Below are 27,912 nucleotides of genomic sequence, written 5' to 3'. Positions count from 1 at the left end.
GGCGCGCAGGCGCAGGCTCAGCCCCACTCTGCAGGCTGCGAGGCGAGGCGCGGAGTCCAGCCCAGAGCCGCGCTGCCGCTGGACATGCCTGACGCGCTCTGCTGAGGAGCGGCCAGCGGCGCGATGGAGCGGGCCAGGTCAGCCGTGCGGGGTAGCCCTGAAGTGGCCCCGCTGCTGGTGGTTCTCCGGGGTGGCCCGAACTTGGAGTCTCGTCACCTCCAAGGGGGATGGGCCCCAGCGTTCTTTGTTCTGGAGCCCCCAACGGGGTCCGCGCCGGGGCCTCTCGGGGCCACGTTGTCCCTCCGCCGAGCCGACGGGCCGGGAGCAGCCCTCGGCGTCTGGGTGGTCCGCGGAGGGACGGCGGAGGGGCCTGGCGGCGCTCGGGGACTGGGTGCCGGCGACCCCGGCCCTGAGGAGCTGCGGGTCCACGCGGGGACTGGGCAGCGCTGGCCCTGAGCTGGTGGCGGCGGTGGCGGGAGGGGGCGGCGGGGCGACCGCAGCGCCCGAGGGGCAGGCCGAGGAGATGTGAGGGCGCTGCACGCGGGCGGCCCGAGGGGGTGGGGTGGAGTTGAGGCCTGGCAGGGGCGCCGAGGTGGCCATCATGGCGGGGGCGACCGCGAAGAGGCTCGGTGGTTCGACCCCCAGGCGGGACGCGGACCGAGGCCTCCTTTGTTGGGCGGAAGGGAGTGGTGGTGGGATGGGCGGGGCGGAGGGGACGGAACGGGGTGGGAGGGGTGGGGGAGGAGGGAGGGGGAGGGGGCGGTGGGGCGACCCCCTCCCTGCGGCAACGGGAGGAGGCGGTGACGGAACGGAATAGAGGGGGGGGGCGGTGGGCTACGTCCTCGACCCTGCGGCAACGGGAGGGGGCGGTGGGCAACGCCCCCAACCCTGGGGTGCGAGGAGGGCTAGAGCGGGAGGGGCGGTGGGGTGAGCCCTCCCCCAGCCCTGCGGCGAGAGGAGGGACAGAGCGGGAGGGGGCGGTGGGGTGACCCCTCCCCCAGAGGCGAGAGGAGGGACAGAGCGGGCGGGGCGGCCGGAGGGGTGGGACAGCCTAGGAAGGATAGGAAGGGGCGGTGGGCGACACCCCCAGCCCTGTGGCTACAGGAGGGGTGGGGCAGCCTAGGCACGTAGGAGGGGGCGGTGGGGGGACCCCCACCCCTGCGGGACCAGAGCGTCCGGCGACCTGTCAGGTGGCAGGAGGCGGCTGGGGAGCAGGGAGCTGTCCAGACGAGGTGGTGGAGCAAATCAGTCCCCTTTGTCCGACAGGAGGGGCTCGGGTGGGAGGGGTCAGAAGGGCGCCCACCTTGAATGATGGGAGGGGGCGGGACCTGTGGAGCTGGGGTAGGAGGGGGCAGTGGGTGACCCCCTCTTTGTCCAGGAGGAACGGACAGAGTGGGGGGGCGGTGGGATAACACCCTCCCGCGGGACGGGGGAGGCGGAGCCCCTCTGTCGGGCAGGAGTGACTGGTGGGGTGAGCCCTGGTGGACGAGAGGGGCGGGACCAGAGGCCGGGATCGGAGGGGACGTGGGTGACCCCCCCGGTGGGCGGGGCGGGCTGCTAGAAGAAGGGGCTACGGGGCGGGGCCGGGCACTGCACTGGCGGGGACTGGAGGGAGGGGAGGCTGGTGGTCGCCATGGAGGGACCATCGCTTTGCGGGAGGGTGTCGGTCAGGGGCGCTGCCCTAGCCGGCAAGACAGGCCAGTGTGCTGACCACCCTTGGCCGTGGGAGCGCCTGGGGCGTAGCGATCGGTCGCCGAGACCGCAGGGGTGATCCTCGCGGCCGTGGTAAGAGTGGTGGGGCTACTGACTGGTGTTGCGGGTGCGGTCAGCGCAGCGAGGAGGGGGCAGCAAAGGGGTGGTGCGGCTGAGGGACTGCAGCAAGTGGCCAGTGCATGGGTGGCAGGAGAGAGGGCCATCGCGGGGCGGAGTGGTGCCGTCTCTGGTCCGAACAAAAGACTGGAAAACTTCTGTTCTCCTTACTGGCAACCTGTGGTGGAGTCTGATGAGTTGGCGCTGGGAAGCCGCTGCCTCACCCCTGCGCTAAAAGATGCCTCTGCAAATCTCCCCTGCGTGGCCGATTGTGATCCTTTTACTCCATTCTTGGGTGGTCCTGGTGTAAAACCTTGTGGGGAAGGGGTGGTGGTGCTCTGAATTCGCATTCGCTTTGTGCAGCTGGTGGAGGACCTGTGCATCATCACCCAGGGCTTTCTCTTCTATTGTCTCTACAAATTTTCTTCTTTGATCTTTTTTTTTTCTGATTTGTGAGTCATGGTAGCCATGGTAGGACCTGGATTGAACCCCAGGGATCCTTCATGTGAAACTTGTACGTCAGTCCTTTAAACCATCTTTTTATTTTATTAAAGACGAGGGTATTTGAAGGTGGGCTTTGGGGGTCCTGTGCTGAGTCCTGGTCATTGTGTGACTCCCCAAAGATGGCTGCCACTGCAGATGTTCTGTCTTGCGCAGGCGCAACAGGGTGGGGGGCGACAGTCCCCTTCACTCAGTGCCGCAGTGGGGGAGGGGTGGTCCGCAGTGTGTCTGGTGGAAATTTCAGCACCACCCTTTCAACAGTGGTGCAGTGCTGAGGTGAGGAGGCAGTCTCGGTGGCATAGCTGTCCCTCCCCAAAGTGCCTTTGTCGGGTAAGAACGTGGCCGGGATTACTTTACATCTGTTTCACTGGGAGGGGGATTGCAGGGGAAGGGTTTTGGCAGCTTGTCTGCTGTCGCTAGCGGCCACTCCCTTCACCTGCTGCTTCCCCTCTGTGCTACAGTGGGGGGAAGGAGGAGGTAGGGACAAGTGTTTGCTCAGATCCTGCCTTGCCAGCTGCCCCCACCCTGTCATGCGGTAATTGAAGGAGGGAGGAAAATAAGACCAGGCATTTGTACCTTGTATGCCGAGAATGACGGCCGCAATGTGCACCTGTTTTTCTGTTGTAGAGTGTCGGGGGCGAGGGAAGGGTGAGGGTAAGTAAGGTATTTGGCAATCGAAGTATCCTTTGAGGCACTTGGGGCATAATAGATGCAAACCAGATCTGTCTTACAGCTTAAAGGAAAGTCACAGATTTTTATTTTTGTATATTCTGTTGAAACTTTATTGTGTTCTTAGCATTTTAATTGATCTCTATATACAGTGGGGATTTATTAACTATTTAGACAGTAGGACTCCTACAATCTTGATCTCCATTTCTCAGCTTTGATAAACCTACAACTGCATCACTCTCAAGAGTCTGTCCCCATTTTTCACTCCCTGGATATCCCATCTTGGGATAGAAGAGAAAGCACCTCTGTAGAAATGATTTCCTTAAGTCAGGTGACCTGGATTGATACTGGACGTCTAAGAGCTTAGAGTTGTAAACTCTTTGCTAAAGAACTAGAGTGATCAGAAAAGTGGAATGAATCTGCTACAGTGTACATTTTGTACACCAGGGTAAATCTTGTCATTTGTTGGATTTTTAATGGTTTTAATTTTTGTTGGGTTGTGGAGATTGAGGCTCAAACCCAGGCTCTCACACGTTCAAGTCTTTATCGCTGCACTGTATCCCAGGTCCTTAATTGAAATTTTAACTTGATATATCTTATTTTTGAAATTTGAGTTAATATAAAATTTCAGTAATAAATTATAATAGGCAGTGTAACTTCCTGCATTTAATCAAGCTGAAATTTGGGGGAAGATTTTAAGGATTTTATCTTTGCAGGGTTTTGATGTGCTAGCATATTCTCCTTAAATCCAGCATAATTAATATTGTTTGCTAAGTTTAAATGTAGTTAAGGAAAAGGTGATTCCAGGAAGCATGTTTGGCTTTGTTCTCAAATTAACTTTTTCTCATATAGTTTGAAAAATAGCAATTGTCTGGAATTTTGTGATAATATTATGTGTGTATTTTTCTGCTTGCACATTGGTTGCGTTAAATATTCATGCTTTAGGAAAATAATGACAATAAAACCGGAAGATAAACATGTTTTATAGTGGTCCGCCATTTTGTGGTCTTTCACTCAGGTTCACGATCACACAATATGGCAGATCGATGTGGTCATGACTATATGAATTTCAAGGTTTCTGTCCTACCTAGTGTGTGCTTGGGTTAGTATCTGGTATTTTAAATGGGGAAAGTTGATGAGGTTTAAAGCAAGGAAACAAGATCTTTTGTGTTGCTTTTTAAGCAAGGTGCTTTGAAGTTTGAATTTATTAAAAGTTTATTTTGTATAATTGTGGTTTCCCTAATCTGTCCAATGTTTCACTGCTGAAATAGTTTCTTCATATAGTTTTTGAATGTATATTTTTCCTCTTTAATACTATGCTTATATTTTTCTTTTAAATTTCACATTTATGATGTCAAGTTAACCTTATTTTGACACTGCATCTGATACTTAGCTGTTTTTAGGATGAATCCATTAAATGAGCATGATATGAGTTTTGTGTCAATATTATAGGAACAGTGAAGTTTTTACCTCTATTTCTTTATCACTGGTTCTTTTGTGGTCCAGATCCAGGAAGCTTGCCTTATTGATGGATAAAAGCATTATATATATATATATTATATATGTATGTATATATATACACACTATACACACACACATATATATACACACACATATATATATTTTTTTACCACACCCAGCAGTGCTCAGGGCTTACTCTGGTTCTACTCTCAGTAATGGTTACTGACAGGGCTCAGGGGATTGAACCCATGTTGAGCATGTGCAAGGCAAGTGCCTTACCTGCTGCCTGGACCCCATATTAAATATTTTCATAGGAATTATGCAGTTAGAAAAATGTGGTATCTATCACTTTGATGTATTAACATATTTCAATGCAAGATATTTTGAAACAAAAGTTTTTTGTTACATGTTTAATTTTGTGAGAGTTTTGTGTTGGATGATGTTAAGGAAGTTGTAATTGCACATTATGTGTGTTAGGTTTCTACATTTAATATTAAATACTTAAAAATAAAACTCATTGAACATAGACAAAATAAGTAAATTTAAAATTGAGCATACTTTTATTGTACTCTGGCTTTTCTGAGTTGAACTAATTTCATACTGAACAATTGTTAGGGTGGGATGTTAAAATTATTATTTTATGGCGTTGGGAATAAACCCCCCAGAGTCTTATGTATTAGCAAGGGTTCTACAATTGAGCCACATATCCAGCCCCCAAACTGAGTTTTTTTTGTTTTTGCTTTTGGTCCATATCCAGCACTACTCAGGACTTATTACTTGCTCTTCAATTATGGATCACTCCTGGTAGACTCAGGAAAAACATATGGGGGGTGCTGGAGCGATCCACAGCAGATAGTGTGTTTGCCTTGCACGCAGCTGACCCGGGTTCGATTTCCAGCATCCCATATGGTCCCCCAGAACCTCCAGGAATAATTCCTGAATGAAGAGCCAGGAGTAATCCCTGTGCATTGCTGGGTGTGACAAAAAAACCCCAAAAACAGAAAGGAAAGAAAGAAAGAAAGAAAGAAAGAAAGAAAGAAAGAAAGAAAGAAAGAAAGAAGAAAGAAAGAAAGAAAACATACGGGGTTCCTGGGATCATCTTCAAGGCACAATCACTACCTGCTGTGCATTTGCTCTGCCCTCACCCAATTTTTTTTTTTGCTTTTTGGGGTCATACCTGGCGATGCACAGGGCTTACTCCTGGCTCTGCACTCAGGAGTTACTCCTGGTGGTGCTCAGGGGACCATATGGGATGCTGAGAATCGAACCCGGGTTGGCCGCGTGCAAGGCAAACGCCCTACCCGCTGTGCTATCTCTCCAGCCCCCCCTCACCCCATTTTAATGCAGTGTTTCCAGTTACACTATTGGGTTAATCTTGATTGTGATATGACATACCAGAGGTCTCTGATTAGCTCATTGTTTTAAAGTAGTATCATATTTTATGTTAATATATCTGTTAAACTATCATTATGTCTTTCAGTGATACAATATGCTATTTTATGGCTAAAAGGTGCTCATTTATGTGGGTATATCATACTTCATTTTATTTTTTATGCTTTAGTTATTAGTATTGCATTATGGCTTTCATTATCAATATAGCAAGGATCACTCATGCATAGGTTTGTGTTTTTAAAATACCAATCTAGCAAAGCATTGCTGGATCAAATAATATATGGCTAACTTTCTTAGGAAGTACCAGAGTCTGTATTGTTTCGCATTCTTCATTGTAGTTATTTCATATATAACTATATCACTAAGGTGTGAAGCGTGATAGATTTTGATTTTTGTTTGATTTTTGTTTGATTTTTGTTCCCATAATAGTGGCATAATTAAGATCTTTTGTGTGGACTAAATATTTATATATCTTTGCAAAGCAGTCTTTTCAAATTCTCTACCCATTTTAAAATAAGGCTTTGCCTTTTTATCATTGGGTTGTATGCAGATCACCTAGTTAATTTGATATTATGGATTTTCATTTTTCTATTTCAGAAATTCTTAAAAGTGATGTCCTTTGAAAACATGCCACTTTATAGGGGTGAGGGTGGGATACAAGACAAGGAGGGGGCTACGCCTATAGTGGGCACGCACACACATACACACACACACACACACACATAGCCCCTCTCCTAAAAGCAGACTGGTAGATGGGAAGAAAGTGGGAATTAGGGGGCATTGATGGAGGGAAGTGAACACTAGTGCAGCGATTATTACTGAAACACTGAATGTCTGAAACCCAATTATGAATTACTATGTAATTTCATCGTAATTAAATAATTTTTTAATGTGCTCTTTAAAGTAGATTTTTAAAATGGAATTCAGTTTATAGATTCTTTTCTCCTTAGGTATAGTAGTTGTCATATTTAAAAAATCATTGACTTACCTAAGGGGAAGGTGATTAGCAAAGTATAGACTTTTTTCACATAATCTATTACACATTTATTTTAATTATTTTAATAGGGGCCATATCTGGTGGTGTGTTGGGGCTCCAGATTACTCTCTGCTAAGTTTGGGGGAACATGTAGTGACTAAAATCAAACGAACAGTGTCCTACATGCTAGGTAAATCTTGCGCTGTCTCCCAACCCTTTAGATTTTTTTTTTAAATAATTGGAATTCAAGGATTAGCTTTGGGGTGTTTTCTGAATAGTCTTCCTGTGAAACACACACACACACACACACACATATACACTTTGGTTAGGTTTAGTTTGATGGGTACTTTTTGGCCATTTGGTGTTGCTTGGGGATTACTCCTGTCTCTCTTTGTGTTCAGGGGTCTCTCCTACTGTTGCCCACAGAACTATATGGGGTTCCAGAGATCAAACCAAGACTGGTCACATGCAAGACAAATACCTTAATCTCTGTGATATCTTTATGACCCCATTCCTGTGAAATATAAATTTGAATAAATTTTGTAAAATCTTTCCTTCTATCTGGTTTAATAGTTTAGTGTTTCAATTTTATTAGTAATTCCTAACATGGAGATCCAAGAAAGGGATTGACTATATTGGTTTCATTTGAGCAGATAACATTTTTGTAAACTGTTCTATAGGGTATAGTATGGTGATATCTGTGAGGTTTTGCTATTTGCTTATATCCTTTGTGTTTCTTTTGCAAATTCTAAAGTAGTAACATCAGCACAGGAGATTGCTTAAGTAAATGTTTCATAATTTAAATTTAATGCTTTAACAAAGACATCCTAACTGCTTTCAGTTACATCCTAATTATTTTTAGTTTATTGGAATTAATTTGCTATTTCTTCAGGGCTTGCATATGTATGAGTAAGTATACTAGTATATATATGTAGCTATCAATAAATTTTAATATATAAATGTGAATATTATAAATTTTTATTTTTTTTATTTTTCTGGTGTTTTCCCCCTAATTTTTTCTTTAAAGGTAGAGAGGTGTATTTTTTTTTTTTGGTGGACAACCGCAACCAGTGGTGCACATTTCTTTTTTTGAAATATAAAATTGAAATGCTGTAATATATTAACTAATGGAACTGAATGCATCACCCTCTGTACTATCTGCATAATATCTATATAATATTTAGGATAGATCTCTACTAGAGTCTAAAAAAGTTCAATATTTAGATTTGTTTAAATTAGATTATGAACCTCATAACAACCTAATTGTATAAATATTAAATAAATTTTATGCTGTTAATAAGTGGTTACTTTATAAATTCATTGTCATATAAAGCAAATTTATTTCTGTTTCAGGGACCGCTTACACCTGAGACGGACTACGGAACAGCACGTACCTGAGGTGGAAGTCCAGGTCAAACGTAGAAGGACAGCCTCTCTGAGCAATCAAGAGTGAGTTCAGTCTGTAAAATTGGAAGTGTTATACAGTGAGGAGTTTGAAATTAGTGAATTAAACATATTAAAATTAGCAAATCAGCACATTAAAGAAACAGATCTAGTAAAAAAAGCGAACCACTTTAATTGTGTTATTCTAGTCTGATACAACTTTATAAAATTTAGTAATATTTGTAATATTTGTTACAAATATTAGTAATATTTGCTTCCCAATATCCCCACATATGTAAGCAGGTTAGTCTTTATAAAATTTTATATCCATCACATTTATTTTTATTAATGATAACCTTTATTATCAAGGTTTTTTATTGCTGCTTTGTTAGTAAGTCACTTAATGGCTTGCAAAATGTTTTGTCATTGAAAATATGTTGATTTATGTTTTTAGGTTTACTTAATGTTTAATGTATTTTAAAAAAAATAGTGTATTAATCCATTTTTTTCTATCTTTTCAGTCTTTATTGGTGCATGCACACAAAAACCCAGTGGAAGAGAGGCATGGTTATAATTGTTGGTTTTTGTACATGGAATTTATTTTTCCAGAACAGTATGCCTTGGGTATCTTTCCATGTCAGTACATACAAACCTTTTTCAAAGTGCAGAAAATGGGTTATGTAATAACATAATTACATTTATCATTAACGTGCTGAAGGATGTTTGGGTTGATAGCATTTCTTAGTTATTATAAATAATAAAGGTACGTTCGGTATCTTAAAATGCTTTGCAAATGGAAAGCCTGAGATTCTACATTCCATACTACATGGTCCTCAAGCACTGCTTACAGTGACCTGAAAATAGCAAACTTAGAATAACTCCTGGACATCATGGTTTGTGCTCTTCCACCAAAAGAAATAAATGGGAAATCCAGAGTACCTTTTATTGGGTAAGGGAGTTTGGGCCAGACCTGGAAGTGTTCAGGTCTTATTACTCCGTGGTCTGCACTCAGGGATCACTACTGACTAGACTTGAGGGACCAAGTGGGATGCTGGAAATTGAACCCAGGCTTGCTGCTTACAAGGCAGTCACCCTCTTTGCTGTACTGTTGCTCTGACCATGTCAGTCTCCTTTCCAAATCCAACTGTTCAATAATTTTATATGTGATTATATTCATATTTCTAATCCAGTAGTTTATTATGCGCAGTTTCCCCTGAAAATTTTCTGTTTATTGATGGATGATCAGATTATGGAAGCTCTGAGAGAGTAATTAAGTTTTCTCTTCCAGAAGTACTTTTTTGAGGTAGAGATGTTTAACAGCAAAAGAGCATGGGTGACATTACTGTCTAAATTGGCATATTTCACTGTGGTCCCTGTTTTTTGGGTATTGTTTCCAGATGCAAGGGGATTTTGATATTTAAGTTCCTCAATAGTTATCCAAAGTGGGCAAATAAATATAGAAAGTCTTGAATTCCCTATTCCTGTTTTATAGTTTCTTCATACATAATGACATGCATAAACTAATCCTAAAGGAGAATTTTTTAAAATGCAAGGTGTCTTTTATTTATTCCATATTCTTAAAATGCATTATTCTTCATGTTGTGCTTTTGACACAGGTGTCAGCTGTACCCAAGGCGATCTCAACAGCAACAAGTACCTGTGGTGGACTTCCAAGCAGAACTGAGGCAGGCATTCTTAGCTGAGACACCAAGAGGTGGTTAAAGCATTGTTGGAACATCAAGGTAGCTGATTCCAAGCGAAAAGTCAGGTTAGATCGGATGCAGTTATAAGCAGGAATAATGAAATAATTTTAAAAGTCTATAATTTGGAAAATAATTTTTCTTTAAAGCTTTATATAATAAGATTATGGCAAGATATTTAAAAAAGTAAAAACAGGACTGTCATGCTCTTTCCATACTATATACTTATCATGCTTCTATACTAGTTTCCTTTAATTTTGGCATTTTATATTTTAGGTAACTTTGTTAACATTTTGTTGATCATTTTTATTTCAAATTACCATCATATAAAAACATTCCTCACTTTTTCTCTGGGTAGTTTGAGTAACATTTCAGGGAATCACTTTGAGTAAAGCATCAGATAAATTCTTCAGAAGTGCAGGTGCAAAAATAAATTGAATTTAGGTACGTAAAAGGCATATTTTCCAGTTGCTTTATGAAATATATTGCTTTAATGCCTTCAAAAATTTCCAAATCATATCTTCTTCAACATTGGCCATTTTAAATGTGTGCTATTTGTATCTACTGAATTATAAATACATATCACATTTAATAGACTAAATATTTAAGAAATCAGTTGATAATATAATAAAGGTAGTATTCATGATTTATTCAGTGTGATATAGATTTAAGTTTTTTCTTACATTAAAAAAATAATTGAATCACCATGAGATACACTGCTGCAAAGTTGTTTATGATTGAGTTTCGATCATAAAATGTTCTAACACCCATAACTTCACCAGTGCACAAAACTCCTGTCACCAAACTTACTACATTTTAAGGAAAAAAGCTGTTGATTTTGGTTTTGTTTTCCCTTTGTGACTTTAATGAGGTATAATTGACCTATTAGTTTCAAGTGTACAATATAATGATACTTCTGAATATTGAAGAATGATAATCAGAAGTGTAGTTGACATCTGTCATCATAGATGGCTTTTTCCCTTCTGATAAGAACTATTAAGATTATCTTAGCAACTTTCAAATATGTAATAGTTTTAACTACTATAGTTGTCATGTTCTACATTACACCTCTTTGCTATATTTATTTTTTAACTTCAATTTTTTTTTGTCAGTGGAATGGCTCACACCTGTCAATGCTCAGGGGTAATTCCTGGTACTGTTCTCAGGAATTACTCCCGGTGGTTCTCAGGGGTACTGGGGATTGGACTTGGGTGAGCTGTGTGGTGCTACAAGCATCCTCTTCTGCTTTACTGTCACTCCAGCCCCTACGTGGAAGTTTTTATATTTTGACTCCTTTTCTCCATTTCATCTACCCTCTGCCTCTGGCAAACACCAATCTATTCCCTCTATGAACTTTTTGGTTAATATTTCGTATTGACGTGAGATAATAATGTATTTTCCTCTGATTTATTTCCTTAACATAATGCCCTCAAAGTCTATCCATGATGTTATAAATGTCAGGATTTGGGAGTCAGAGAGATAGTACGGTGATCGTGTGTTTGCCTTGCATAAAGAGGTGGTGGGTTTGATTCCCAGAACCCCATATGACCACCTGAGCACTGTGTCCCTGCATACAGAATCAAGAATTAGCTCTGAGTATTTGTATGGCACAAAAACAAAAAATTTAATGTTGTATATACAATGCCACCTGATTATTTTCCATAGATCATAAATATTGGGAAAAATACCTTTTGTGATTGTAAAAAATTAGGTTAGAATGCCAATACCCTCTATCAATAATTTAATATGTACATATATTATATATGATTAGAAAGAGAAGGTATATGATGAGTTTTATTTAAAACCTTTTTTTCATTTTGGGTTTTGGGGTCATACCTCACAGTGCTCAGGACTTCTGATCCTGTACTAATTCTGATCATGGTGAATCAGAATTCCTGGCAGTGCTCTGGAGACCATATGCAGAACTAGGGTTCAAATCAGTGTTTTCTGCATCTCTACTATAAGTTTTCTTTGTTTTTGAAGTACAACTGCTCAGCCCAGATTCATTGAGCATCTTTATGGGCAGTGGTTTAAATCTTTTTGGTTTTAGGGTCACAACTTAAAGCAGTGATCATGGCTTACTCCTGGCCCTGCTCAGTGGTCAGATGCCTGACAATACCGGGGGATCATATGAAGTACCAGGAATCAGACTGGAGTATGCCACATGCAAGGCAAGTGACTTAACCCCTGTACTATCTCTTCAGTCCCAACTTTTAAAAAAATTTAATTTGTTTATTTTATTTATTGCCATTTGTGTCACACCTGGTTGTGCTCAGGGCTTACTCTTGGCTCTGCGTGCAGAGATCACTCCTGGCGGGTTTAGGGAACCAGATGTGATACCAGGCATTGACCCTGGAGATGGCTGCTTGCAAATTAAATTCCTTCTTCCTCTTTGTATTATCTCACAAGCCCTGGTTTTAGTTTTAAAGTAGATAAAAATTATTCTGAGGAAAATACTCCCCTGTTTATCTTTTTTTTTTTTTGGCTTTTCATGTCCTTTTAGTACTAGTCAGAGATTTTATCCAGCTTTGTGTTTTGGGTCAAAACCTGAGCTACATGAATAGCATGTGCCCTTTGAGCATCGCCCTAGTCCTTTACCAAACACTCGTAAGTTATTATCTTGATTTTTTGAGGGACAGTGGAAACAAAATTATTATCTCCTGCTATTTCATAATGTAAGGGAATAAAAGTCAAAAGTCATACTTTTGTAAGTTCTTAGGCATTAACTCATACATTGTAATCTAGAAAGAGAACCACTGAAAATTAGAAAATTACTTAATTGAAATGTTTTATTATTGTTCTAAGTGCTAGTTTTATCTAAATAGTACTGGTAAATGTAATTATTTTTTAGGTCAGGGAATAAAAATTATATGAATCCCTTTTTTGAGGGGTTAAGTTTTAAAACTTTTAGCACCACGTTCCCTTTAATTATTAAAAGCCTAAGCATGTCAGTAATAATCAAGAAAATTGAAAAAACAAAGACACGTATAACAATTTAGCAGTCATAATGTGCAGCTGAAATTGTCCCATTTACTTTTCTAAAAACGTAGTTGGAAGATGTTATTGAATTTTAATTTTTGTTTATTCCACGTAAATGTATATCATTTCCTCAATGTGTTATATAGTCCTCATCATTTACAATTAATAAATAATGATCCATTCATGATTTACTTTTTTCTTGTACCTGTGTATTTCTTCCTACCCTTCTGTCACGAATTTTATGTTTTCACTATTTAATTTTATTGATGAATATTAGGATACAGTTGTGGGCTACAAAGTATAAATCTTTGAATCTTAAATAATATACTGTATTATAATGGCATCAGAGGAATGCTGGTCACTATAAAGAATTGCCAATCCTTTGTTTCTCAATACTTTTTTTGGTTTGGTTTTTAATGAAGATTTTAAAGGTAGGATTTTTTTCTTAAAGTCTTAATGGCATCATTTAGTAGATAAATATTTTCCATTTATATTTTCTTTTAAATCTTCATTTTTTCAAAGGTATGCTATTTTACCATGTTTAAATGAAAACTTTTACCATTCTCATCCTGAGTTGTTTTATGTGCTCTGACCAAGTTTGACAAACTTACCTTTTTTTCCTTAGATTTCTCTAATTTATTTGAAACTCTATACAATATAAAAGAAAACTTCTGATTCTGTGAAAATTTTAGGATTTTCAGTTGGGACTTGGTTTTATTTGCTTTTAAAATGTCTGATGTAAAATTAATGTAATTCATCAGTGCAATATTTTGTCTGTTCTTGTTTTTCTTCATGAAATATTTTGTTGTTTTTTACTATAGAACTAAATTTTTTCATTCTGTAACATAATAGCTATATGTACCATTTTAAGGGTTTATGATTATAGTGTGGTAAAATAAGATGTGGATGAGCTTCTATCCTGTTTCATTTATTATTTCTATTTGGGGAAATTTTTTTCCTTCTTCACTATTGGACTCACCCTACAGTGGTCTGGGGCCAATCCCAGATCTCTCCCAGTGGTGCTAGGCAGTCTTTGGTGTGCCCTGGCTTTCACATGCAGAGCTTCAGCATTGAGCTGTACCAAGCTATACCAAGAGAATGAGTTCTAAGCTATACAATCTGTTGTTTCTATTTTTTGTGTTTTTTTGGATCACACCCAGAGTTGCTCAGGGACTCAGTGACTTTCTTCTGGTTCTTCCCTCAGGAAACACTCCTGGAATAGGGCATAGGGGAGCATATGGGGTATCTGGAATTGAATCTGTCAAACACCCTGCTCACTGTACTATCATACCAGGCCCAATATTGTCCCTTTTTTTGAACACTTTTACTTATAAAGATATCTTTTATATATAAAGTATAAGATCATAAAATCATAAAACAATGTGAAAATAAATAATAAATGTCATTAATAATAGTGTAATAGCTAATTATAATATATGTTAATAAGATTTAACCATGTTTATGTGTTTTTGATATATTGTGTTTAATTTTATATATATATTTTATAATATATTTATGTATATTTATCTCATCTACTCAATCAGTTTGAGTTATAGACAATGGACAGTAACTGGTGTCTTTATTGCTACCCACTATACAAGGAAATACTTGTGTGGATTTATTGGCTTCTTACAGTTACAGAATTCATTAATTCGGCAGTCCTAATAGATTATGTTTACTGTAACAGTCAATGGAATAGATCATTTGAAATGGTGGTAAAATTGGGAAATAATTGCTATTAAATCTTTTTATAATGTAAGGCAAATAACTTGCCCAATGTACGCTCTCATCCCTATTACCCCTATTTTGTTTTATTGGATGGGGGGGCCCTCATCTGACTGTACTAAGGACTTGCCCCTGGCTTTGTCCCAAGGGGACCATCAATTCCTGTTGCCAGGAATTGTATCCAGGTCAACTGCATGCTAGGCAAGGAAGTTAGTTGTTACACTCTGTTTTTTTTGGCCCCTCATCAGTAGTATGTTGAGACTTATGGTCCAGTTAATAGTTACTTTTTGTACCAACAGCAACATTAAAAGCTATTTAATGAATTTATACATTATTGTGGTAGATATTATTTGAAATCTCTGATTTTTCAGTTTTAAACTTAAAGTTTATATACTGTTTACATACCATAAAATTTGCACATGTACAAACCAGTTGTAGTTTTAATTAAAAAAATTTTCTTAAGTTTGGAGGCCACACTTGACTGAGCTCAGGGTTTAATCCAGACTGTGTGCTCAGGGGTCACTTTCACTGCACTTGGGACACATGGAATGTGGGGAATCAAATCTTGTTTGGCTGTGTACAAGGCAAGCGTCCTACCTGCTGTACTATTGGTCCAGTCTCAGTGATCTTTAATAATATAGAGAATCTTGGAACCATTACTATAATATATTTCTATTATATCGACTTTATGACGTCAGCCTAATTTCTTCCCTTTTTGCTTCAATGAATTGCTTAATTTACAAGCATATCTTTTTGTGCATTGTGAAAAATCCTGTTTTATATTACACTTTGGGGTTTTGGGGTCACACTGGCACATCTGAGGACTGAATCTGTACTCAGGAGATATGTAGTATTAAAGATTAACACCAGGGTTGCAGCCTAAGCAGCCACATGCAAAGAAGTGTCTGACCTCAGGGTGTCTCTTTCTGCCCCGAGTACCCTATTTCAACAGTTATCAATGCTGTAATAACAGAAATGGCTAATAATACCACACATTACATATATTTCTGGGTTTAGACTATTAGAATCCTGCCAGGCCTAAAGAGATAATACAGAGCATAGACCTCTTGCTTTTCAGTTTGAGTCTTGGCACTGCACCCTCAGGATTATGATCTCTTGAGTACCACCTGGTGTGCCGATTCCAAAAGGAAATTCTGCTCAAATATAGGCAACCTAAATTAAGTACTGTATGAACCCATATGAGATTGGATCAAAAATTACATTTTTTGGTCTGAGGAAAATTTCAGTCTGGTTATTTAAATAGGTTACTTGTAATATTGGCATATAATTTAAAAATAATGATCTTTTCAGCTAAGGTGCCCATGGGCTGCACATAGCAATACCTGGCAAGTATACCATGGTACACTGATACTATACTACTAGGGTTGTACCTAGTAGTGCTTAGGTACCATACATTCTGTCATTTCAACTACCTTTGCTCCCCTTCAGGTCAGTTTCATGGTATTAGCTCATGCATACATACTGGGTGTCAGATAGTGGTATACTCTTGCTGCCATTCTTTTCTGGATGGGCCAGTCCTAACACTACGCAGGACTATGTGATTTGGGAGTCAAACCCAGACTCTTGCATATGCAAAAAAGCATGGGATCCAATACTTTAATCCAGGCCCTTGATACCACCCTTATATTTTTGAAGTCATAAGTTGAGTGCATGTGAAAAGAGGCCCTCCCGTTGATCATCGATTTGCTCGAGTGGGGCCAGTAAGGTCTCCATTGGAGACTTTGTTGTTACTGTGTCTGGCATATAGAACACGTCACGGGGAGCTTGCCAGGCTCTGCCGTGCGGGCGAGATACTCTCGGTAGCTTGCCGGGCTCTCCGAGAGGGGTGGAGGAATCGAACTCGGGTCGGCCATGTTGGCTGCGTGCAAGGCAAATGCCCTACCGCTGTGCTATCGCTCCAGCCCACAGTATTAGGGTGTTTGCCTTGCACGCAGCCAACATGGCCGATCCGAGTTCGATTCCTCTGCCCCTCTGGGAGAGCCTGGCAAGCTACCGAGAGTGAAAAGAGGAAAGATATTAAATTCCATTATAACTTTTATCAGCATCTTAAGAGTATATTGAATTTATGGAGTGTGTCTTTCATAATAAACTATACAAACCACAGGAATGTTTTAGACTAACTGATACCTTCCAGGTTCTCTTAAAAGTTTTTTTGGGGGGGTCACATTTTAGCATATAGAGCATTATATGTGGCTACCCCTAGTTCGATTGCCAGCATTCAATACTGTTCCCTGAACCCCCCACACATACACGCACACATACACCAGGATTGAACTCTTAGCACAGACATAGGAGTAAGTCCTGAATAGTGCCAGGTGTGCTGTAAAAAATTTTAAAAATGTAGTTAGTGACTCAAGAGATAATAAAGGGATAAGGTACTTCCCATAACCTTGCCATAGCTCAGGTTTGATCACCCAGTATCAGAGTCAGTCCCCTGAGCACTAACAGGAGTGATTCTGAGCAGAGATCCAGGAGTAGGCTTTGAGTACAACTGTGTATTGCTCAAAAAACAACAAAGTATTTTTTTTTGTTTTTTTGGGTCACCCAGCAATGCTCAGGAGTCACTCCTGGCTCTGCACTCAGGAATTACTCCTGGCGGTGCTGGGGGGACCATATGGGATGCCGGGGATCGAACCCAGGTCGGCCGCATGCAAGGCCCTACCCGCTGTGCTGTCACTCCGTCCCAACAAAGTATTTTTGAGGGCACTGTCCTGTTTTCCCGTTGTTTATCGATTTGCTCGAGCGGGCCCAGTAATGTCTCCATTGGAGACTTTGTTGTTACTGTGTTTGGCATATCGAATACATCACGGGTAGCTTGCCACATATGCTCCCCCAGGCTCTGCCGTGCAGGCGAGATACTCTCGGTAGCTTGCCGGGCTCTCTGAGAGGGGCGGAGGAATCGAACTCGGGTCGGCCATGTTGGCTGCGTGCAAGGCAAACGCCCTACCGCTGTGCTATATCTCCAGCCCCTTTTGAGGACAATTAAATGTAATTTTATTTTCTACATCTTACTACATTTACATTTCATACTACTATGTTTTCTAATGTCAGAATTTCACGTGGCACACATAGTGTTTCTAAAACATTTTATGTTTTGATATTACTATAGCTCATAACCAATATTTAAGCGATCTCATGTTGACATTCTAAAGTAATTCAAAATTTAACTGGTGGGACCAGGGTGGTAGTACAGTAGACAGAATGCTTGTGTTGCACACAGTTGACCCAGGTTGAATCCTTGGTATCCTATAGGGTCCCTAGAGTCATGCTAGGATTGATCCCTGAGTGCATAGCGAGGATTAAGTCCTAAACACAGCTGGGTGTGCACTCCCTCACCAAAAAATCAGTTGTTTGCAAATCTTCTCTACTGAAAACTGGAGAACAATTTTACTAGGGATGTTTATATTGTTAAATGAGTGATTTGGTTTGACACTGTTGTCTTGGGAGGCACTAGGCCACATCTGGGTTAGGAAGCTGAGGGAATCATCCCTAGTCTCCTACATGCAAGACATTCAGCCCTCTTAGTCATCCAATTATGATGTATCAAATAAAACTCCCAGGGTAAGTGCGGTAGCAAAGGTGTTAAGTCATTTTTCTTATATCCCTGGTCTCTGGTTTTAAATTCTATCGCCTGGATAGAATACTTGCCTTGTATGTGGCTGATCTGGATTTGAACTTTGGCATCCTTTGTGGTCCCCAGAGTCCAACAGGAATGATCCCTAAATGCAGCTCTGAGCACATCTGGGTATGGCCGCCGAACAAACACAAAAATATCCCAACCAAATTCTGTCACCACATATGCTCCCCCAGGCACTTCCAGGGGTCATTCCTTGGAAGTACTGGGTGTGTTCCAACCTCCCTTTATATCTCAACAAAATTTAAAATTTGTACTCATTCAAAAATAATGGAATCTATGCTTCCCCTTTTGGGGAGGGAAGTTTAGTTCTTGCTTTATCTAGGATTACTCACATCCTCAGGTGTGCTTCATTTCCACAAATCACAATCACAAATCATCCTGTTATTCATCGATTGCCTTGAGCAGGCCCCAGTAACGTCTCCTTCATCCTAGCCCTGAGATTATATTCAAGCCTCCTTAGGAGAATGAGACCCATCATTGTTACTGGTATTTGGCATATTGGGTACGCCCCGGGGAGTTTGCCAGACTCTGCCGTGTGGGCAGGCTACATCCGGTAGCCTGCCAGTTTGTCCAAAGTAGGAATGAGATAATAAGATGTCATAATAAGATGTCTGGCTTCAGTTTTCAGTGGGTATAATTGCAGTTGAGACACTATACCAGATATATGTTTTTGCTTTTTGGGTCACACTCAGCGATTCTCAGGGGTTACTGCTAACTCTGCATTCAGGAATTACCCCTGAAGGTGCTTGGATGAGCCATATGAGATGCCAGGGATTGAACCGGCTGGCTGTGTGCTAGGCAAACACCATAACCTCTGTACTATCACTGGCCCTGAAACTATACCAGATTTAACTACATTTGATCACCATATTAAAAGAAACATTGGGGAAAGTAGTCACATTTTTAGAATGTTTATTTGCCTCCTAAGTTGCTTATATCTAGATGAACATTCAGATATTTTATGTCTCCATTTGAAATAGTGCATCTTATACATTTGGTTCTTTTTTCCACTTTATTTAAATATCATGGTTTACAAAGTTGATTATGATGATTCGTTACAGACATTCAATATTCCAAACACCAGTTTTACCACCACTGTCATATATTGCTTCTTAATGAAAAAAAAATTTGCTTAACATTATCTTAAAAAGGCTTGGTGTGTGGGGTGGTAAGGGACTTTGCTTGAAAATGTTTAGGTGACTAGACAATAAGAAAAAGTTAAAGAACTGAATCAACACAGTAATTCAGATAGAGAAAATTATGGATAGTGAAATATTGAGTTAAGGTTACTTGCTATGAACATGAGACCGTAGAATGAGGCATTATCTTAAGTATGATGAAGATAATTATAGCATTTTGGAAATTAGAATGAAGCCTTTTGAGCCATTTAAGTTTTGCATAAAATTACGTTTTATTAGTTTTTACTATGTAAAATGTTTATAAGATACTAGAAATTTGAAATTTGACTTTGGTGGGTATATATATATGGATATATAGGGGGGATGTCTTATTATTATGCCTATTATATTGCTTTTCATGCAAAAGTGTCTGCCTGTTTTCAACATGGTAGATTGCAGTGCAGCTAGATCATACTTTCCTCTGCAGGATCCATCTACTGTTTGAAGCTTCTACGCAGCTTGCATTGTTTGTAGGAGAACCTGCATCATACCTTTATCTGTAGCCTTCCTTTAGGTTTTAAAGATCCTGAAGCTTTACTGTGGACATTGGATTGGTGGAACAGCAATCATGGTAAGATACTGTGTGTGTGTGGGGGGGGGGGGTGTAGTGGGAAAGGAGGTAGTCAGAATCTGCTGGAAGAGCCCAAAATACTGGTTTTACAGTACCACACATTTGAATATTCAGGGATGCCTACACTCGGGCTCTGCACTCAGGAATCAGTCAATCGTTCACTCAGACCATATGGGATGCTAGGGATTGAACCTGGGACAGCGGCATGCAAAGCAAGCACCCTGCCCACGGTATTATCTCTGCTGCTCTGTATTTTTGATTTTTAATATCATAAATAAGGAATAAGTCTATATAGATGGTACAGAATAACAAATACCTTTTTGTTAAATGACTTTAACTATTATAGAAGGATATTAAAATAGCTGAATTTATTTCTGAGATTTGAGAAAAATTTTAGGTCTGGCAATGATCTGCTGTCTTTCAAAAAACCAAGAGGCTAGTGTGTAATTGGAGACTAACTATATGTGTATCTCTGTATACATTATTAAAATAATGGAGCTTTATTACAATTAAAAATCCTCAAAAAGGATTGTTAGTGGAACAAAAATAACTGCAAGAAACATCGAGTATGAGCTGGCTAATGGAAGTTTCACAGGCTTTGGGGGAACTGAGAAATGGGGACATCTTAAATTGGTCCATACCTGGTATGCTTAGGGGTCAGATGATTAGGGCACCATGTAGTGCAAGGAATAGACTTGCAGGTCACATGCAGAGCAGTTGTAAAGATTTCTATGAATGTATGGATTTCCTACCAATTAGCTCAGTGTCTAGCAAGAAAATGGTCCATAAGATCAAATGTTCTAGAGAAAAGTGAAATTAGAAACTGAAATTCTGGAAATGTGAGCAATTAGAATAATAGAACATTGAAGGGTAAATATGGGCTATTTTGGATGTAATTAGTACAATAGGAAACTGCAGGGAAGAATTCTGAAAATTAGAGGGTTTCATATAGGAGTTAAAAGTAGTCCTGAATAAAAGGAAAATGGAGGATGAGTTTGCCAAAGGGAAATGGGTTGAATGTAGTCTAAAAATGAGGAAGATACACAAGAAAGTAAGTTAAGAGACTGACTCATCTTTTCCTTTTTCAAGACTGTGGGAAAGAGTAGCAAGATGCTGCAGCATATTGACTATAGAATGAGATGTATCCTGCAGGATGGCCGAATCTTCATTGGCACTTTCAAGGCTTTTGACAAGCATATGAACTTGATCCTCTGTGATTGTGATGAGTTCAGAAAGATCAAGTAAGACAACCTTGGGTTTGGGTACTTGAAGGATGAGGGAATGCAGTTACCTGATAATAATAGTTCAAGTTTATTATAGAGAGTAACTTAAGGAAGTGGGGATATATAATAAGATTGATGTATTATGCCCTATCATTTTATGACTCACCTCTAAGTCAGATCAGACAATTTTTTCTGTTTGATTATTGTTAAATTAGGTTTTCTGTTCATAGGAACTGACAGATATGCTTAAGAATATTTAAAAGATTTTATTAAGGCACCATGATTTACAAAATTATTACAAAAATGAATTCAGTTAATTCATCATAAATTAATGTTCCTCTAAAGCTTCTAAAGCTTGTAATTTGGAAAGCCTTTAATTATTGGAAACCTCGCATATATTATTAATGATGCTATCATTTTAATCATGATAGTTAATTTCCCCTAATATCTAATATTTGCAAAGAAGAGTTACCCTCTCACCTTTTCACTCACCCTATTTTCCTCAGAGAACCACAGATCTTTTTTTATTATCTGTGTTCACAGCTTTGTATTTTATTTGTTCACTAATTTTGTATTTTATTGAGTACACATAGGTGAGCTCACCCAATACTTCATTTTTCCTTCTAAGGTTTTCTTCAGCTCCTTCTGTTCGGCAGCAAATAGCCTGCCAGGCCTGAACCCAGGTTAGGCATTTGCAAGCAACGCTTTACCTATTGTACTGTATCTCCAGCCCTAATTTTAACATTTGGTACCATCCTCTACTACTTAGAGGGGATCATCTGGTGCTATAGACAGATCCTGGACCTTCTGCATTCAAATCATCTATCAACCCTCTTGAGTTCTCTGGCTCCAAATTTTATATTCTTTTACACATCTTTATTCAGTCATTTGAGGTTTCTTCAGTTGCTTTCAGATTTTTAGCTATTATAAGTAATTGTGCAAAAAAGGGAAAAAAGGAGAAGATACAATCTAGTGATAATATTTTCATAAACTTCCAAAATCTTAGCAATTGTATGCATATTACTGTTTTAGGTACATAAATAATTTACTGAGACTAAGTCCGTGTATTGTGAACAAAATATCAAGTTATATTGTGTTTATTTAAAAATAGAAAATGTTATTTATAGGTTTATATCTGTAGCAGTATTATTTTTGGAAGGGACTACACTTGGGTCCATACCTCAAGGTACTTAGAGTTAGTCCTAACTGCACTCAGAAATCACTACTGATATGTTCAGGGACCTGGGATGCTGGAAATTAATCTGGTCAGACATGTATGTGCAAGGCAAGTGCCCTATCCTGTGTACTATCACTATAGCCCATCCCATAAATTTCTTTAAAAATAACATCTTTGATCCTCTGCCTTAACACATGGGCAGTCCTTCTGACACATTGGGAGCTTTCTTTAATAGGTCTCTATTGGACTGGCATTTTAGCAAGATCACGGGAACTGGTACATTTTGGCTCTGTACTTTCATTCTCTTGATTTTTCTAAAGTATTTGGTCAGTACTTGTGAAATCAAAAAACATTCACGGAAACTTTGTTTTTGTAGGGAGCACACCCACAAACCTGAGTTCAGGGATTAGTCCTGTCTCAGTGCTGTGGGGATCACTTCTGGCAGGGATTGCAACCATCTGAGGTGCAGGGGATCAAACACAGGTCACCTGGGTGCATGGCCACTGCCCTACCCCTGCATTCTCACTCTGACACCCTCCTTTCGAGGGAGAAAACCTTTCAGTGCTCAGGGCACCACATATGCACTGCTTGGTAATACACTTTACTTCTTGTATTATTTCTCAGGTATCTCAGACAACTTTGTTTAAGACTTTCAAGGCACTATGTACAAAGAATCTAAACTTGCTATATGTTTTTCTTTACCCATAATGACTATACTGTCTAAAAGTTGTTTTTAAAGAGGAAAACATATGTCCAACATTTTTTTCAGACTTGGAAATAGAAAATATATATTAGAAAATATATTAGAAAATATAATGAAAAGAAAAGGGAAGGAACTAAGTATAGGACGAGGTTCATTATGTCTTAACTTTTGCTATAGTATAAAATCTGTCTTCCTCAACAAATTTGAAAATGTCTTATTAAATATTACTTGTGTTTCTCCTTTCATTTATTTGTAGTATACCTCCTGCATAGGAAGCTAGATTATTTTTGAATGGTAGATGCTTCAATGTAATATTTTTGTTAAATCCCACTTTTATTTATTTATTCATTTATTTATTGCTTTTTTGGGTCACACGCTGCAGTGCTCAGGGGTTACTCCTGGCTTTGCACTCAGGAAGTACTCCTAGCAGTGCTTGGGGAGCCATGTGGGATGCTGGGAATCTAACCCGGGTCGGCTGCATGCAAGGCTAACACCCTGCCCACTGTACTACTAAGTCCCACTTTTAAATGAGAATTATTTTCAAAGATGTTAATAGTGGGCCGAGCACGCTCCTGCTGCACGACTCTGCTAATATTTACAAAGCATTTGATTAGAGTTTCAGTCATGTTCTTATTTTATTGCTAAATGATAAGGGGATTTTATGTAAATGTTTTAGTTGTGCATTTGTCTCTGGTGTTTCTAGAATGACAATTTGTCACTTATAGTAACTAGGTGTCATAAGCTTTGTGCATGTGTGATTTTTAATTTCTGCTGCTTCAACTGAAGAAATTAGAATTGGGTATATATAGTCTTTCCTATGGTATTCCCTATGGTTATATGGTAAATGGTTAGGCCAGAGATACAGATATAGGTGTCTGTTATTTGTGTCTAGTTTTCAATCTTTTTTTGGTGTGCATGGGGGATACTGTCTTCCAGTGTTCATGGGAACTGGGGGCTACTTATGAAATATTTGGACAACCATACTGAAGTTTCAAGATTGAATTCTCAGGTCTAGTGAAACAGTGCTATTCTGGCCCTATTTTGATGGTGGCTATCAACAACTAGTCAGAGCCTCCAGAGTTTTCATGCATTATTATAGCCCTTTGGTCCCCCATTTATGTTACCATATACTCACTTTGCTATTACTATTTCTATTTTAGTTGTATATCTTCAAAACTTACTTCTAGTTGAAAATGGTTCTCAAAAATTTTCCTTCTAGGGGCCAGAGAGATAGATAGTGGGTAGGGCACTAGCCTTGCATGCTGCTGACTAAGGTTTAGTCCCCAACATCCCATTTGGTCTCCCAAGCACCGCCTAGAGTGAATCCTGAGTGCAGAGCCAGGAATAACCCTTGAGCAATTACTGGGTATGGCCCCCAAACAAAAATATCATAGCAAATTAGAAAATAATTTTAGTTGCTTTGCCACATAGTGATGTGTTACTGATTGAAGGCATTATTATGCACAAAAAGCCAGAAATGAAATTTTAAAAATTTCCCTATCACCTTTTTTTGGTTTTTGTTTTGTTTTTGGACACACTCAGGGGTGCTCAAGGCTTCTGACTTTGTGCACAGGTATCACTCTTGGCAGGAATCAGGGACCATATAGAGTGCCAGGGATCAAACCCAGGTTGGCCGTGTGCAAGTCAAATGCCTTACCCATGGTACTATCTCTCCAGCCCCTTACCATCTTAATGTGGACACTGAGGTTTCAATTTTGCCCATGTCATTTGTATCTGCATTTCTCAAAGAAGAAATTAGTTTTGCTATAGAATAAGATCTACAGAACATTCTGGAAGACTGACGTTTGATAGGAAAGAGCATTGCCATTCATTCATCTTCACAAATCAAGTGAGTACTTTTGTTTCACAACTCAATAACTGAGCATAAATCACTTGGCATCAGTTATTGTATTTATTTAGAGTTAATGATGTATATTTTATGTCTATCTCCTGTATATCTTATGAAAATTTACTTCTTTTATAGGCCAAAGAATGCAAAACAGCCGGAGCGTGAAGAAAAGCGGGTTTTGGGTTTGGTGTTGTTACGTGGGGAGAACTTGGTTTCCATGACTGTGGAAGGACCACCTCCCAAAGATGTAAGGAAGATGTAGGATCTAACATAAAAAGACATTACCTTATTGAAAATGTCTGTGAAATCAGGGTACAGCAATGATGGTATATCAATTCCAAGAAAAATGTGCCTTGCGCTTGATCTCATTCTATACTTAGGTACATTAAAAGTTTTCTGTATGCTTTATAGGCTGGGTACAACTTAGGTATGTCAGTACTGACAGATTTATTTCCACTGTGTATGGTAATCAAAGTGGCATTGCCAGGAGTAACCCCTGTGCATCGCCGGGTATAACCCAAAAAGCAAAACAAAAATGGCATTAAATTTTTATAAATGTCGATTTAGTTCTGTAGGTTACCTCTTTGATGCACTTGCCATTTTACTTTTTAAATACAAGAAATTCCAGGAACTGAATAATGTGGAATATGGTGTGGATGTCATGATCTTTTAAGAATCATATAGTTGGATAGCCTTGATAAATCATTTGATTTCAGGTACAATTTATCTTTTTCAGACTGGCATTGCTCGAGTTCCACTTGCTGGAGCTGCAGGAGGCCCTGGGGTTGGCAGGGCAGCTGGCAGAGGCGTTCCAGCTGGTGTCCCAATCCCCCAAGCTCCTGCTGGATTAGCTGGCCCTGTCCGAGGAGTTGGAGGGCCATCCCAACAGGTGTGGAACTCACAGAGATTTATTCTAATGATAAAATGTGCCTACAGCCTGATTAGATTAAAAGCCTGAATGTGCAGTCTTTGAAATATCATTAGTATATGCTGTATTGTGAATTGAGGAATAAGTATACATTATATAAGTGGACAATAGGAAGGCAATAGAATGGTAATTCTTAGTGCACTAGCTAAGAGTAATTCACTAGCATTTGTGAGTGACAGAATTATGAATACAAGACCAGAGTTAAGAAATGCAAAAGGGCTTAAAAGGAGAAATTTTGTGTAATTGAGAATGTTAGTTTCTAAGATATTGTTTGAAGATAATGATGGGAAAAGTGCAAAATTTTTGGGATTATTACTTTAAAAGCAATTCACCTTTTGAATTTGAAAAATGTGAGGGTGTGGCTTACCTTGCCTTCTCAGGTAATGACTCCACAGGGAAGAGGCACTGTAGCAGCTGCTGCAGTTGCTGCTACTGCCAGTATTGCTGGAGCCCCAACACAGTACCCACCAGGAAGGGGCACCCCACCCACACCTGTGGGCCGAGCAACTCCACCTCCAGGTAATGAACTGATGAATAAGAGGTGAAAGAAATTTCTATAGGATATAATTATTAGTTTATGAAGATATGGCATCTTTCTAACTAGTGATGATGATACATTATTAATTGTTTAGTAACCACAGACTCACAATAAATTCAAAACACTCCTAGGAGATTCTGATTTAAGACAGCCTATATTCATAACTATGACTTTGAAATATGGTTTCTCATGGTTTAGATGGATGTTGGGGGAGGGTGGGCAGGCAGGCCTGTGTTTGTGTGTATTTGTGAGCATGCACTGGGCACATTACTTTCAAACTCTGTGTTTAGAGTTGTTCCTTAAAGACCGAGATAAAGCAGGAATTGCAGTTACTCCTACAAGTCTGACATAGAACTAGCATTGGCTTGCCAAATGCCTTACCTCAGTACAAATCTCCATCCCAGGAAGCAGGTTTTTGGGGGAGTGTTGGGTTACACCTAGCACTGCTCAGGGCTTAATCCCTCCTTTTATATTCAGGGATCACTCCTGGTGATTCTCCTGAACATATGTAGTACTGTAGATCTGAGTTTGACACATACAAGGCAAGAAAACACCAAGTCTCTGGATTATCACACAGGACCTGGAAATTATAACCATTATGGTTATAATGAATAACCATAGGCTTTCTTGAGTTGAGGATCTTAAATGCTATCAAGGAAAAAAATGTTCAACTCTTTGCTGTCTGTGACTGTTTTTGTAAATTTTATCTATTATTATTGACTTACTATTGACTAATGAAATAAGGATTTATGTTTCTCATTTTTAATTTGTAGGCATTATGGCTCCTCCACCTGGTATGAGACCACCTATGGGTCCTCCAATTGGACTTCCCCCTACTCGAGGAACACCAATAGGCATGCCTCCTCCAGGAATGAGACCCCCACCACCAGGAATTAGAGGTAAGTGGATACATTAGCACTTACTGGTGCCGTCCTGACCACATAATATTTGTTTTTGTCATCTTACGGTATTTTACTTTATATTTTCCAGGTCCACCTCCCCCAGGAATGCGTCCACCAAGACCCTAAAATTCTAGAAATCCTCCTTAGTCACTTTTTTCCCGCTTTGAGACTTGTGAATCTGTGTAGAGTGTCTGTGAGCTTTCTGTCTCCTTCCTACTGCATACTATTAGTTAATAAATGCATAGTGCAATTAAACTGTGATACTGTGCTATGTGTTTTGACTATAGTTTTCATTGAGTTTGAAGTAAAGACTGATTTATTTCTGTTTTTAGAGATGAGATTAAGCCTTTCAGCCCTCACGTTTAAATCATTTTTTTAAATATTAAAAATGGTTAGAACATTTCAGCTTTCTTATGTTTACATTCTGCATTGACTATGTTAATTAGTAATCTTTAAGGATGAAGGGAATCTTGGTAATTTGTCATGTGGTCAAGCCCAACATTCATACTTGGCCCTCTATTTTATTCTGCCTTATATATCTGAAATGAAGTAGGGATGGAATGAATGGATTTATAAAGCATAGTATTATG

The 27,912-nt window shown here is 39.7% G+C and overlaps 2 protein-coding genes across 5 annotated transcripts; both read left to right on the top strand.

Moving 5' to 3' along the window:
- SNURF (SNRPN upstream open reading frame) lies at positions 1 to 20,002 on the top strand. 4 transcript variants are annotated; one of them, XM_056124334.1, is made up of 4 exons: positions 1 to 137; positions 8,162 to 8,257; positions 9,808 to 9,933; positions 19,859 to 20,002. In XM_056124334.1, the coding sequence occupies exons 1-3, from the start codon at positions 124 to 126 to the stop codon at positions 9,911 to 9,913; spliced, it is 216 nt and encodes a 71-aa protein (XP_055980309.1). In that variant the 5' UTR covers positions 1 to 123; the 3' UTR covers positions 9,914 to 9,933; positions 19,859 to 20,002. The 4 variants fall into 4 exon arrangements, with proteins under 4 accessions (XP_055980309.1, XP_055980312.1, XP_055980311.1 ...); XM_056124337.1 differs by having other exon boundaries at positions 19,836 to 20,002; XM_056124336.1 differs by having other exon boundaries at positions 9,808 to 9,959; positions 19,935 to 20,002.
- SNRPN (small nuclear ribonucleoprotein polypeptide N) lies at positions 9,872 to 27,580 on the top strand. The gene is made up of 8 exons (XM_056124333.1): positions 9,872 to 9,933; positions 19,935 to 20,002; positions 21,092 to 21,243; positions 25,090 to 25,201; positions 25,691 to 25,843; positions 26,263 to 26,401; positions 27,194 to 27,319; positions 27,411 to 27,580. The coding sequence occupies exons 2-8, from the start codon at positions 20,000 to 20,002 to the stop codon at positions 27,446 to 27,448; spliced, it is 723 nt and encodes a 240-aa protein (XP_055980308.1). The 5' UTR covers positions 9,872 to 9,933; positions 19,935 to 19,999; the 3' UTR covers positions 27,449 to 27,580.
- The last annotated feature ends 332 nt before the right edge of the window (positions 27,581 to 27,912 follow it).

This window comes from Sorex fumeus, unplaced genomic scaffold (genome assembly GCF_029834395.1).
Source record: "Sorex fumeus unplaced genomic scaffold, SorFum_2.1 ptg000051l, whole genome shotgun sequence".
Classification (NCBI taxonomy): Eukaryota; Metazoa; Chordata; class Mammalia; order Eulipotyphla; family Soricidae; genus Sorex; species Sorex fumeus.
This window is presented reverse-complemented; position numbering and strand designations above follow the sequence as displayed.